Raw genomic sequence first — 15,625 nt, forward strand, 5'->3', positions numbered from 1 at the left:
AAACTTTCCTTGCTTTGTTTGACGGTGGGTGCCACTGGATTGGTTTGCTGATTGGTTGGCTGATAAATGCACGAGAACGCGACTCTTTGTTCGTATAAGTTGCTCCAACTATCCAGCAGCCGAAGGGCCCATCGAAGCATACGCATTCTTACGTACCCGAAACCAGAAAAGCTTCTCCACGAGCAACAAGCACGCGCTTGAAGCGGGTGGCCAAAATATTCCTTCTAAAGCTCAACACTGGACTTCCATGATGGAGTCATCTGTGTCTGCATTGCCGGTCAAGTGTCCTCACTCCTCTCAGCAAAGCTCCTCAACATGATGCTCTTTGTTCTTGTGGAGGGTTACTGTTTTCGCGTGTATGAATACTTGCTTGGTGATGGAATTTTATGGCATCTCCTTCCCTTTTTCCGGTCCGTTCGGGTCGTCTCGACGTTCCAGTCGAAGATTTTGTGAAACGATCACCCGACAAACGACAACGTTCACGAGCACAGAAACACAATGGCAGCGAGATGTCCGAGAGTCGCCTCGAAGCAGAGAGTCCGAGAGACCCACTATCACAGAAGCATGAGGCATGTGGTCCCCGAAACGATTTTCCTTCCGCTTTACACTTTCGACGAACTCCTAACATACCCCGTTGGATTGGAATGCCTTTAGAAAACTGTTACGCAACCGATTTTTGGAAAATGGACACTCTTGAGCTTCACTGTGACGCTCCACTTTAGATTGTAATGCAGCAAAACGATTTTACTGTCACATGTGAGGACATGAAATAGGTCACATGCGAGGACGATTGGAACATAAATATGCAAACCGATGGTGAAATCCGTTCATACTCTTTAAAACGACAGAACTGGAAGCGGTTGAAGGATGGTCAGTCAACTCGGTGCTAGCAATCAGAGCTAAAACACCAAAATGTTTCCATAGACAGCAACAGAACAAACGATATCTTTTTTATAATGGAAATCTTTTTTTTTTCTTTGGTTTGGTCTACCCGTGTTCAGTATCCCCCGGCGCATATTTTGACCTAGTTGTTGCTGCAAGCAAATAAAATCTAATCTTCTAAGTCAAGCGAAATCGGAAAAGCATTTCGAGTTTCGTGTTTTATTATACGATAGAATTCCCATAAAAATCCTGATTATGTAAATGAACCGAGCACGGCTCCTGTGTTGCGGTTGCTGTTTGCTTTGTCTTTTGACTGCGACGCCATTTCCTTATCGCGATGGAACGGTTTTACGACGATTTTGGTAGAGGGCTTTGGCGCTTTGAACAGCTTTTCGAAATTGTATCACATCATCGTAATAGAAACCGAAGCGATAAAAGTTGGATGAAATTGAGTCTTAAGAGTTAACAAACATTAAGCGGTGTTAGGATAAAAGTCAATACATGTTTAAGGTTATCCTTAGCAGAAATATATATATTGATTATGTTTCCGAAATGAAATAAAAATAAATCATCAAAAAATGCTTCTCTGTTGTTATATCTTTGCCTATACCAGAACAATTCAAAACCAGACATGCCCAACATTTCACAATCCCATGCGTAACGATGGGCATTCCCACCCAACTCTAACCATCCGAAGGGCTGTTGGATTTTCCTTTACGACTCGAAATCATTATTTTTCGCCACATTTCATGCCCAACGCATCGCACCCTAACTGGCGAACATCGCTAGACAGCGCCGAATTGCACCGAAAATAAGTATCATTATCGATGAATTATGATTACACCGAAGTCTCGAAGCCGTTGATTCTCCCCGCTTGATATCGCCTGTTCACACTAGCCTGTCCCGTTAGCTTTTTGACACGGTATGCCCTACAACACGATCGTACCGCGGCACCGAATGGTGGGTAACCAGGCGCCTCCATCGCTACATCGGCACCGTACGGGGCACCATGCGTCTCCATTAGAATGGACGTTTCATCTTCTTTCCTAACGCTAACACCTAGCAGTTGTGGCGATTTTGGCAAGCCAAAATATTCGCGCACATTGAGCTGCGGGAGGGCGAGCAGCGTACAGAATCGTCACAAAAAAAATGTACAGAAAAGTGGAACGCGAAACGGAACGTAACGAAGGGTATATAAAAATAAATCTAAGCCTTGTTCCACCACTCGCCGCGGTGTCAGTGGCCGAGATAGAAGCAGCAACATTCACACACCCATTGGCCAATGGCAACTACCACAACCACCACCATCGGTAAACGGGCCAGACGAAATCAAATAGGTTGGCGAAATGGTCAAACAAACGGGCGTGTATGTCAACATCGGATCGGTGTGTTCCCGAATGCTGCACTGAAAGATTTTGGGTTCCCTAAGCTCTCTCACTCTTCAGCGAGTGATATTGGCACGGGGACAGTAACACGCGAACCAGTCAGGGTTGTGGTTGGGTTAAATTTGTTTTCTGTTTTTTTTTGCCATAGAAACATTTGTGCGCGTCTTTCAGCGTGTTTCAGACTGCAACACTCGGTCCCTGTTAATAATGTAACTCGTCCATTCACAGACGGTTCGTGTGTGCGTGAAGCGGCTGTTTGGATGGCCATTGGCCGATTCGATTAACGGAAGAAACATCGACAGCTGGATGTCAAATCCGGTTAGAGCGCCAGTCTGATTCGATTAAGACCTCCACCGTTCGTGTGCGAAAAACTGGGGTAATTAATGTGAAAGAAGACGGGACTAATTTTCCGTGGCATCCTTACCGTAACGAATACAACGAATACCGAACACATGCTGTGAAATGCTGTAAAAGCGAGGCTATGACGTTTAGACGACGGGAAACGTACCCGAGATTGATGCGCCTAGAGATGACAGGCTGACCATTTGCTTTCTTCGTAGCTCAATTAAACAAATCGCCAAAAGCTCATCATAATGGATGAGCTGGTGTGATCAAAAATTATTCAAACGATGCCCTACTTGGAACGGATGGGATCATATCCAACGGTATCCCGTTTTTCTAGACACGCCTCAGATGGGACGCAAATCGGGCCGTCACCATGGCCCATTTAAATGCATAAAAGGATCCAGTTGTTCGCAAATGGCTGTGATTTTGTAGCGTCACCTATAGCCATCGCTGGCCGGTGGTACGTTTTCTTCCTGCGAACCTTCGCCACGGGCAACAAAGGGCCTTTTTGCTGTCGTTTTGGAGCCAACCAACCCATCTCGACTTTTCTTTGAGAAGCCGCAAAGCGAAACGGAAAGCAAAGAAAATCCGCTCAGCGGTGTAAACATTCCCAGACACGACGCGGCACGGGCGGCATCTTCTTTGAATATTTCATACGGTCGCAGCTGCCGCACGACTGTGTCTGCCTTCCGTCCATCAGCCCTTCCCACACACATTGATTTTCCAAAGGTCGATTGGCTGCGTTGAGTACGACGAAAGCTGGTCTTTCCGTTGCCGCCGTCATTCGATCCCATCCAGCTTTCAATTCCAGCGGGGAACGACGAGAAGCCCTTTTAGTGCCGGCACAAAAGTGTATCTTTTATTGCACTTTGGACGCGGAATTTGCGCGCCTTCGCGCATTCGAGTGGCTCCGGCCAAAGAGCACCGGTTACGAAACAAACAAACAATCGGCTGCAAGCATAAGCCATCAAATGCTCGTTCACTTTATGGCGAACCGGAGAATAATATTGCGTGTTGGGACGGTTTAAACAAACATGCGACGAGAAAGTATTCGGTTTGAGAATTAATTTATTTGGACATAACAATTTACGAGATTTTTCATTGACGTATTGCACATTTAAGGCAAAAGCTGGTAAACAGGAATATTTGTAAAATATAATAATATAGTTTTTTTGTCTTGTCTAAAAATGTGGTCAAAAATGGAAGGATAGGAAAACAATTACCAAACAAGCCATGCTCAAAAAACGTTATTTAATGCTGTTGATCGTTATTTTAGTTACAAATACCTCACATAAAATGCATAGTGCTATTTTCAATTATATTACTTTTTTTTTGCTAGGAGCACGACATTAAAAATTATTGAAGTCTCCTCTCCACAACGGTTATTTGCTCAACGAAAATGGATATGTTTAAAATATCCTACCATCCGAATGAGTATTTAATCTTTTAATTACCTCGAAAATAAATATCAAACACACAATGATTCAACCACTGCACTCGGTAGGTGCCAGTTTTTAATTTAAAAAATAATGATAGCCACCATTCGCACCACAAGCCGCGTTTTTTGCGTGACGCCTATGCTGGTACCGTCGCGTTTGATCCTTGGCATCGGTACAACGATCCGGGACGACCGCCCCACAGCCGACGCATATGTTGCAATCCCTCGGCGAATGTGAAAGACACCATCGTTTCGAAACGTGCTTTCTTTTGGTGGGTGGCCCTGAAATGGGCCCGACCTCGACATTCTTTCCCAGCCCGGTGCGGTCGCGATAGTTTCGGTTCGCGTCCACGAGCGCGTCGTTCTCTTCTATCGCCCTTCCCACAGAGCGATTGGGGATGCAAAAATAGTGTGCAAAAAGGGTGCACCGACCGGTCTTACTCCCCGCAAATCGCGAAACAAAAGGCGCCCCGCGAGTCGACACGAGAGGTGGTTGAAAGGGTGCACACTCAGCACCCTTTCAGGCCAGGGTCAGCGTGTGTGTTGCGTGGTTAAAATAAACATAAATAACTGTTGCATTGCGTGGTTGGGCCCGTCACTGCCGGCTGTTGCAACTGTTGACGCAATCATTGCCAAAAAGCTCAAATGCCGAAAAGCTGAATAAACGGACAAGTGGGAAAAGGATGAGAGAGAGAGAGAGAGAATGAGAGAGAGAGAGAGAGAGAGAGAGAGAAAGCGAACAAATGGGAGGCTTCAAGAAGTTTCACCCATCGTACCCCCATCTGCACATTCATGAGGGCTTCAGCTCCCTTCAGGATACGCTAATCGATGCAAGAAAACCGGCACTACCGGCATTTTAATTCCCGGTAACCGCCAAGCGGATAAGTGCACACACTCGAGCGATTTAATTCAATCGCACCCCGATCCACTCAGATCCTGAGCGATAAGAAGCGTGTAAGCTCCTTTCATAAATCATCCGGAACTAATCCGATTAGGGTGTGGCGGGAAGTGAATGTCCGCTAGGAACGCCTGCAACAAGCGAGTACACCTTGTCCACGATTTACGCTACGACAGGTGCAAGTGGCAGCCTAATGCAATTCCAAATCGATACGGTGCTTAATCCCCCTTCCCGTGGAGAATAGAAGCCATATCCGGGCTTATAGTGAGATTCTCTACGGTTTGATCTACTTAGGAGATTTTCTTTAAGTGTCCCATGCTCAGCTTGGGCTTAAAATGGTTCGTTTAGGTGAAGGTTCGCTTTGCTAGGGTTACTATTTGCTAAAGCCAACGCAAAAAGCCACATTACAAGGAAAGGTCCTTACAAAAATGTTTACCCAATCGAGTCAAAGGATGCACCCCATCACAGGTATCGGATGAAAAAGCTCTTTATTTTCATCATTCGTTCATTTTTCCATTTTCCTAAAACTGAACGGTTGTTGTGAAATTCTTCCCACTGCGGGCTAGACAAAAGGCAAGCATATCTTCCTTCCTCCGAACGGGAGGATGTCGCTTCTGGTTAGCATGTATGTGTGTGAGATTGTTCCCTAGCTCACGTTGCACCGAAGTGCACACGAAGAGCTAAAGTTTCGCTCAAACACACGCCCATACACACGGATCTTCTCCGAGAGCCAAACAACTCCCAAAAACTGGCGCAAATCGGATTACGTGTACGAGTTAATTTGATTTTATTTATTTTTCCTCCCCCCTGTCACGTTGTTGTTTTTGCGAGCACCCCCACGGTACAAGGGTGGAAATCAGAAATGGGACACCCGGTTGGGGTTTGCGGAGAGCAGAATAATTCCGCTGGTTATATTTTATTTTTATTTGTTTTAATTGTTGACATTTTTGGGCACGCACGGTGCGGATGGCGGTTCCTGCGGTGGATCATGAGATGCGACATTTTACCGTGGCAATGGCGGCTCGAGCAGCAACCCGAGGGACTCGAGATATGGGAATGTAAATGTCACTCATTCTTATTTTAATGCGGTGCTTTCATTCTCAATGCACGAGCACGAGGGGCGAGGTTATAACCAAGTGATGGGACATTTGGAGAAATAGCGCCCCTATCGGTGCACCGTCCTTGATAAGTGATTTTTGTAATAAAATAAAAACGTGTCGGTAAAATGGTGCAAAACGGGTGAGTTTTAATGTGATTTTTGTTAGCTTTTTTTTCACACGTCAATTGAATTTCAGCAAATTACATAAATAAACAGCCACGTTTTCCCTTCCACTAAGGATGTTGCATTGAACGGGACGTGCATGGGACGGAATGTCTAATGCAACCTCATAAAACGCGCCCGTTCCGGAGAAAGCGTAACACAAGGAAAAGGAATCTAACCCAATTGCAGGACGAGCCAGCGAGAAGAAGGCAGAAGCAGAAGCAGACAAAACTGGTAAACATAATTTGTGAAGCATTGCCCCGTTAATACTTACGTGTTCCGCATCCGAACGGGCTCCGTTTTTCCGCCCCGTCCTTGTCCGCCCGTCCGCCGTCGGGAGCGTCACAGTTCGTTAGCTCCGCAGCTGTGTCTCCGCTCGGGGTTTTCCCCGAGCTCTCGCTACCTTCACTCACACACGTGCCCTCCACGAGACAATTCCTCACATCGACAGCAGCTCACACGTGCACATTCACGACACAACTGCACAATACCACCACAATATACACTAGAACAGGCGGGACACCCCCAGAACTGGCCCTTGCGACCTTCTCCTTTCTCAGTTAGAGGAAGGAAATCGGGAACCCGCACGCACCGCACCTTGGGCACGACCTTAGCACGATCACAAGCGAACGGTGTGTGGAAATGCGGCCTTGGCGGTCGGGAAGGGGTTCAAAGCAAACGGACGAAAACTATTTCCGCTCGCCGTACCACGGTTGCACCGGCGCCTGCTGCACACGAAAACTGCAATCCAAGTCGGCTGGTTCGGTTTCGCTTTGCTTTTGTCGGGAAAACTTTCGTGCAACTTTTCGTGAGCGAAAAAGGCAAACGTCTCCACTTCTTCTCGCTCGCTCGCTCGCTCGCGCAAACCGTATCGATTGCTTTTGGCTCTGGCTCACACTCGCCAGCGTTCGGTATAGGTATTTTGGTTAGGTTTTTAAAACCTTCTCGCTCTCCCTCTCTCACGCACACACACTGCTAGGTCGATGTTGCACGGGATTGAAAATCTGCTTCCGCTGTACGTTCGTCCGTGATCGCGACGAAGGACGCTTCGTTTCGCCAAACCGTCTCGTCAGCTGCTGGAGAAGTCTCGCGAACTTTTTCGTCTTCTGCTGGACACTACGGAAAATAGAGAACTAACTCACTTTCAGAAGCCTTACGTTTTGCCCAAAGCTGGGCATGTGAAACCCCCCAAAACTTCACTGACGTACATACGCAGGAGTACACTAGCACACGCACACGCGGCCGCATACATCTGCATACACCGGGGCACTCGAGAAAGGAAAAATCACATACAAATGCACGGCCGGCTCACGAAACGGAGAGGAAACAAAGCGACACGGAGCAGCACTTTCACGTTGCGGCTTGCGGCTTTTCGATTTCGACACTTGCTGCTATTCTAGCCTCGCTGTGATCCTAGGGTTTCTGCTCGCCTCGAGCACGGCCCTCGGGACCGCGGAGTCGTTTGTGGAAATTTTCTAATTTAGGCTCTTGGGCTCGTGTTTGTGTTTGTTGTTGTCGCTTCAAAACCGCACTTTTCCTCCACGATCCTTGACGGTGCGCCACGGCGTAAGGCGTGAGGGCTTTGCCACGAACTGCAACGACACGCGAATGGATACGAAGAAAACTTTCATGAAACGGAAGCTGAATTATTCATACAGGATTCATGGCGTGTGGCCAACGAAGAGGGTGAGACTTGCTGACATGCAAAGGTAGAATTCGCACAACTTGAGATGTCCCAATGAACCACGTGCTGGGTCGAAGGGGAATGATAACGCTTCACTTACAGTGCGTGTGAAGCTTATTCTGTCATTCTCAAGGGAACGTGATCGAGATTTACATACTCAAACTTTTACAGATCAACTGTAAGCAATCAAAGTACTTCAGGTTTCGACAATTTATTTGTAATGCAAAATTTAAAGCCAGAGTAATGGGAAAATAATTACAAATAAACTGTAAACTGTTTCAACTCCATCAGTAAAATTGGACAGATTTTCCATAGTGCAATGACAAATACTAACACAAGCACTAATGAAAACGATTGGTTTAAATTAAAACTTTTTTTTATCGAAACAGCAATGGCCTAACGATTCGATTAACAAAAGCTTCAATATTCTTCACTATCAATTGCTGACGTAATTCATCACAATGAAGATCCTTTTTAGGACTGGAATGAAAACCAATTCGTTACCATTGAAGTAACAAGTAAAGAAGTATTTTTCGTTTTAGGGAATATAATTTCTACTTCTGTTTCACCGAAGTTTATGCATGATATACGATTGTTTTCAACGTCCATTAGCACAAACATTTCAAACACGTTCCATGATGCTTTCACTATTGGCACAATTGAATTCCGTAAAAAAATTTCACTTTCCAACACTCCCGCAACGAAAACGGTGTCTCGGTCATGCATTTTGATGCGAATTATGTAATTCTCGAAGCACTCGCCGAACGTGCTTTGTTTGCATGGTTTGATTCCGTTTGGTTCGCCATCACTGTTTTTTTTCTTATACGCCATCACCCACCCCCACTCAAACTCGATACTGCATCCGTTGCAAGGGAGGGTTGTAGCACTTTTTGAACAGTTCTCACAGGCTATACTAAACGTTCGATCGGTTTAATCGGCTTTTGCTTCCGCATCGCCGGTAGCACAGCTGCAACCGTTTCCGGACCACTTCCGTAAAACCAATCGACCACAACAAAGCGAGGATAACGTTTCTGGATCGGTTCATTCTTTCTACCGGTTCCCGGATGTCCTTTCCAACGGGGTTTTGTGTACTAGCTGGTGTGTGTGTGTGTTTGTGTACGATTGTTTTTTTCTTTGTTCTACCCTTCCCGGCACACGATGGTGAACCCGGTTTGTTGCGCATACCGCGAACGCCTGCAACGAGTTCCTTCGGCCGACTGAGCGCCTGACGGTCAGTAACCGAATCTGTAACGTTGCTGGCGCTGGCTGCTGGTACCGATTCGGTCCTTATTTCGTGCCACGCTCGGAGCCGAACATCTCGATGGGTGGAAGCACCCAACACCGCGATGTGGCGGTGGAAAAGGCAAGCCAGGCAGGTACAACGCAACACACCGCAGCACTGAGGGAATCACTATTCAAAAAGGACGAATTAACCCGCAAGCGCCAACAAACAACTGAAACAAAGCTCCACTGAGCCAAAACAAGTTCGAGAAATTTGAAAATCAACCGTAGCAAACCACGCGAACACTATTTCACACGCACCATACACGACCGACGCAGGCAAGGCGACGTTCAGCGACGTTCGGTGGAGCCCTGAGAGGATGCTTTTCCGGTGAAAATCCGCAACGCACTGAGCGTAACGTCGAATGCGCCAGCGAGTAACTGCACGCCCCGGGACCCGTGTGGAGATCGCACGAGAGCGGCGTTATGCGGCGCTCGATCAAGATGCGCTCCCGTTGCCGTGAGTGCCGAGAACACAGAACCATTTTCTGTTTGGCCGTTTTGTGCTACCGCCATATGCCGCCAGGAGGCGCTCTGAGCGGTACCGAGGACACACACGGCCATTTCGGGGATTTTTTTCAACCGGCTACTGCTACGGTTTCGTTTGCTTATTTTCCATTATCTCTCTCTCTCTCTTTTTCTCTCTTTCTCTCTCTTGCACTTTCACACACTCGATCGCCTGCGGAAAACTTCGAAACAAAGAACCACTCACCCGAACGTGCAAGGGGAAAATGAGTACCCCTTTGTGCACTCAATATTGACATTACAGCACGCGTCGGACGGAAAAATGCGAATTGCGACAACATGGCGCATGCACCCCAGCATGAGGTAACCGTCCCGTGCGCCTCCATCTTCGGGATTTTCATGCTTCCGTTGACCCCGGTACCCGTACCCGTGGTTTGGGCGAGCAGAAACGAACCGATCTGCCGCATATGATTTTTCCAACGGCGTCGTCGACGACACATGTGCCCGAACGCACCCGGCATTCCGTGGCCGAAGGAGTGCCTTTCGCCACCACTCGGGGGGCTTGTTGATTGTAGCCGGTGGAAGCGAGAGAGAGAGAGTGGTCTGCGGAAGGAAGCTTGGGAGCAAACGAACGGGAAGAAGCTTTTCCACGCTGGAGCTTTCCATCGCTAGCGTACGATGAGTCGCCAGCTCGCGGGTGTATGGTTGTGTGGGTTTTGTTTTGGCCGGCATTTTGGTGGTGGCCATCCGGGGTGGAAAAGGAAGTAGAACTTACGAATTACAACTAACCGAAACTCGGCAAAGGGCGAACCGGATGAATCGGAGGAAAGAAAAATGGCTGCATCTCTGAACAAACTGCAACGTAATTTTGCAGGTCGATTCTGACGGCGCAAGCGGGAAAGCTGGTTACGGAAAGTCCTGGATTGGCTCTATCGAGGAGAAAACTAAAGTGTAAAAGTATTGGAAAGTTGCGGAAAAACTATACTCGTTCGCGTCGTTCCATCTACTGTTGAGACCGGTGGTTTCTTTGTTGCCGAAGGGCAACAGAAGAAACCGTCGAATCGATCTCGTCGGTTGAAACTTTGGCGTGCTAAAGTTCTTTTCAACTGTAGCCGATGCACCGTCGCGTTTTATTTAATTTGACAGCACTTGCCAACTTTTCGTGCATACGCTACTTTCTTGCTTAACACTCTGCCGGTGAGTTGTAAAATCCCAGCTGATTTTGGTGACAACAAAACGCACAAAGCATAGCGTAGATAATCCCAACCAATAACTCGATCTAGATAGTAAGCAAATCGAAACTTTATTCCGAGAGACATACAAAAACGGTGATAGAAAAATTGTTCTTTTTTATTTTGCTATGACGGCCTATTGCCGCATTGTCAGCTCTTCATGAACATTGTCAGAATTAAAAACAATAGGCATTTCCTCCCATTTCTTGACTTATTCCTTATCCCCCAAAGCCCTACTCGGTGAAGTGAATTTGCAACTTATTTATTCAACAGTTATTCTGCCTCATTATTCTTTTTCTTCCCGCATAAACAACACTTTCAAACGAAAGTAATCGACAATTGTAGCTACCAAATAAAATGTATCCACCCGGTTTGGGTTATATTCATCTTTTATGATGGCATGTTGATGCCTTTTCGGAATTAATCATGTATACGCTCCAATTGGAAAGCAACATATCCACCACACCAATCGCAATGCTAATGAATTGTTCTGCTTAGACCGATTAATGGAGCGCGGCGTTTGAAGGCAGGGAACAGCGAAATTACGTTTCGTTTATCCTTATACATATTAATTTACGAATTGCCCCCCTCAAGCGCCTCGAGACGTCCTTTTGCGTCCTTTGCACTACACACACACACACGCACGTACCTCGTCAAGCTCGCGTTGGTGCCGTGAGTAATGAAATGAAAGTTTTCGTTTCTATTGGCAATAATTTACGCCCCAGAGCGTCGGACCAAAAGGACCATGATTTTTTTTTTCATACACTATTTCCCTTGTCGCTGTTGCTGGTGTTCTTCCTGACGCGCTTCAAAGTGATTGATTAAATAGTTGCCACTTTCACCCGGCTTCCGTTCGGGCAAGGAAGGTCTGTGGAAACTGGAGAAAGGACATGCGGGGTCATTTGGTTCTCTTCCTCTTCCCAACCCTGGTCAACACCATCCAACCAACTCATTTCACCATCGATCGAGCCGGTATGGAAAACGTGCTCCCCAAAGGTGAATGGTTTCGCTTGTAGCCAGAGCCGTGTAAAATTGTATCGGAATTTCGCAACCACACTTGAGCGTTTTTTCGCATTCAAACCGGTTCCGAGTGGTAGGGCAGAAAACGAAGCTGGAACTGTTCGTAACGACGAACGACGAGTTGGATGATCGAATGATTTTTTTTTTGTTCCATTCTCTCTCACCTATCAACTCAAAACTCGAGCATCGATATACCTTCACACATCCCCAGCAGGAAGAAACAAAAAAAGGACATCCTAAGCTCCGACAACCGGTGCCGTCCCGAAATAAATATCGATTTTGACGACGGTGGGACTTTTAATTGCTTTCGAGCGTTCTCTAGCACCCTACGTGCGGCGGAAGCTCAACCGGAATGAAGCGAGAACGAGCGTGAAAGGGACACCAATAAAGCGAGAAAGAGAAAGAGAGATGAGCGAGAGACGAATGTTAACGTGTGTTATTAAATTAAGCTCCGTCCTTCGGCGCACGGAATGGTGGAATTGTTCCTTGATTGTCACATCCTGCGCGCCCGGTTGCTGCCCGGGCAGGTACAGGAAACGAAACGAACGATAAAACCCATGTAGCTGGAGCAGAACTGAATTAAAAAAAACACACACACACACACCCCTTGCACACACAGTTGGGAAACGGAGCCAGATGCGGGACGGAGATATATTTCTGCAATGGCCACCCCAAATGGAGGCACGTACCGCGTTCCGAGCAGCAGAAATACGTTTCCGGATGATAAACTGCAGCTGCCGCCCACCCGATGGAGCAATGTATTGTTAGCTGTTTGATGTTATTGTAAACGCTTAGCGCTACCGATTAAGTTAATCGCGAGCTTGTCGCATACTTCCGGCGTGCTGGGAGTGGGAATTAGAAGGACGCAGGAATAGCTGACATAATTGAGATGAAGCTCCCATACTCACTCCCATTCAGGCGATTGGGATAACTCTGATGCTTTGACATGTTGCGAGTTGTTTGATTCTTTTTTGTCGATGGTACGTATTAGTTTGATGCAATCATAGTCGATAGAGCTTGCATGGAATACTGCGAACGTTCAAACGCTGAATAGGATTGAAAATATACATACAAAAAAGCGATCGCAGGATGAATAATCACGGATGCATAACAGCAATACATAAATCCAATTTAAAACTCTTTGCAACAGCTTACATTTCCCAGTTCAGTAAAAAATCTCGTTTTCCTTACTTACACGAAAATGTGTTCCATACAGTAAAAATTCAAAATCATTATTATGAAGTTTCGGATTTGATTCCGTACAAGAAGAGCGACATGAATAAGTATGTGGCAATTTCATGAAGGACACTTGGGAGGGCCATAAATATTATTTATAGCTATACTTTTTGACTTCCGTCTCACAATTAAATTCTTTGGGTCGTAAAGTAATCAAGATAAGAACACCATTAAAGTTGAAAGATGAGACTTTTCTTTCTGCCTTTCTTCTGATATCAGTTTCTTCTTCTTTAAACAAAGACAATATAAGGTTAACGGATATTTTTTACGACGTTTTGAGTGAAAAAAGGTTGCCCTAAAGACACGAAAACTGAAGTTCTCATTACTTCTGATATACGATTGGAGAACTCCTACAGTAATCTAAACTAAGCTACAATGTTATCAGGCGTTTTGTATGCATATCAAAACTGCGCAGGTAATCAAGCTTAGACTCAATCTATCAAATTGTATATTCTGCTTAATAATGTGAATGCATTTCGTTTAACACACAGTCGATATGTTAATCAAAGCACATATCGTTTACCGCACGCTACCTCACAACCGCAGACTTGTTTGTTTTGTACCGATTGATTTACAAGCCTCATCGTTCGACTGCACTGATTCAACCGTAGCCGCGGAACACACTCCCGAGCCCACCGCCGAGCCCATGGTTCGGAAAAACTTTAGCACGAACCCCGTTTAGGCGAGCCACTGATTGGCAGGCAGTCAAATTTAATTTAACCCAATTTGTATGACGGTGGATGGGTTTAAATTGAAAATTTATTCTCCCTGCTCATTTTCCAATCGCCCCTTGCCGAAGGTTTTGCAATCGAATGCAGGGCCGAACGATACCGGCCGTACCACTGCAAGTGGTGCATATTTAATTGGCACCCCTCGTGAGCTTTCAAACCCTTGTTAGTCTACTTTCCTGTTCAGGTATGAATTTTGGTGACTATTTTTAGTTATGAACGTCGGCACAGAAATCCCTTCTTTTTAAGCCCGTTTCGCATTGACAATGAGCTGCCGAACAAAGCCCATTCGATGGAATTAATAAATAAAAGAAAATACAACCTCCTGTTGCAGCACAATTCGGTAGCAGCCACGCTTGGGTGCCGTAGCATGGATGCAAAAAAAATAGTTTGCGGGTGCTTTCCCACCAGCTTGCGCCGGATTGACAGAATTTAGTCCGGCGCCTGAATGGCGCACGATGTGCAAGTGTAAAAATAAAAATCACTGAAAAATGAAACCCCACCACCGAAAGCGCGACTGTGTCAGCTGTTTTACTTTCCACGAAGCAGCTTTTCTGGTTTGTTTTTCCATGCCGTCCTGCAGCGGTCTGACACGCTGACGTAGCGTGGCAATCCACTTCCTAAATTGCACCCGGTACCGAGCGTGAAAAAATGCCCGTTTTTCCATCATTCTGCGGTAACAGGATCCGGGGCAGATTGTCCTGCATGAATGGGTTTTGCCTGGCATTAAAATAATAGTTGCAACCGGGAAGGAGTGCAGCAACAATTTTCCCAATCCAGCTCAAGGCCGCTGCTCGGACGGAAAGGTGAAACTAGCAGGCCCGTTTATATTGGTGCCCCGAGATTCCACGAGCCTCCAGCGAAACCGGCACCCTTCCGGACGGTTGGGTGTGCACTGGCGTGCGTAGAGTCCGTTACACGTTCCGCTCGCATGTTGGGGGAAATATAATTTTTCTTCTTCTCACTCTTCCTTCCTTCACCCACTCGGGAGCTCCCGGCTCGGGTATGACGTATCGCCTGATCGGAAAAGGATACCTGAACCTTGACCCTGCTGCGGACGGTAGCGTGACGAAAGCGTAAGAATCATCATCGAATGCTAAAGGACAAAAAGAAGGCTTGGTCATACAAATGGGGACGCATTCGCGAGGTCGTGCATTTTCCTGCTAAAATGGGGCCACTTCAGTAAATGCGTACACGACTCGGTCGTACCGTGACGCGGAATCCTATACGGGATCCCTTTTCTAACGCCACCCTTTTACCGACCGGAAAGGGTTGTGGCAGTAAAATGTGATTATAATTCAGCTCGACGAACCCGACGGTGTCATGGGCTTCATGGTGTCATGTTTCGTCGTCTCCGGGTCTGATTTTGTACCTCATTAGCTTCCAGGGCGGCCTTCCGGAGGTTCTCATTTCCGATTCCTCTACACGTCGTTAAGAATGTTTTCGCGGTCGTTTTAGAAGCAACGCTGGGTGAGAAAACCATACCCACCATAAGAAGTACAGTACGAGTTCCGGGTTTGGTTAGTGTTTTTGTATTACAATTTCAATACAATATGCTAATATAAATAGCAACACAAGAATTGGTAAATCGAATAGCGTGAAATAATTTTGTACGCAATCAACAAAAATCCATTACGTAAATTTTATAACTTGCACATAACTTTGTACTTTAAGAAAACAGTACAGGTTTAATAAAGCATCAGTATGGTATAATAAGGACACCGTATAATAAGGAACCTGCTCACTATTCAATTCAATAAATTCATACTT

The 15,625-nt window shown here is 46.2% G+C and overlaps 1 protein-coding gene across 1 annotated transcript in view; it reads right to left on the reverse strand.

The window, feature by feature from the left end:
- Positions 1-6,588, reverse strand: part of LOC128724850 (gamma-aminobutyric acid receptor subunit alpha-4) — an 83,731-nt gene extending 77,143 nt beyond the window's left edge. Inside the window, exon 1 of the mRNA XM_053818572.1 lies at positions 6,484-6,588. Coding sequence (XP_053674547.1) covers positions 6,484-6,494 — 11 coding nt within the window. The 5' untranslated portion in view covers positions 6,495-6,588. The remainder of the gene's footprint in view (positions 1-6,483) is intronic.
- Between the last annotated feature and the right edge of the window lie 9,037 nt (positions 6,589-15,625).

Source organism: Anopheles nili, chromosome 3 (genome assembly GCF_943737925.1).
Source record: "Anopheles nili chromosome 3, idAnoNiliSN_F5_01, whole genome shotgun sequence".
Taxonomy (NCBI): Eukaryota; Metazoa; Arthropoda; class Insecta; order Diptera; family Culicidae; genus Anopheles; species Anopheles nili.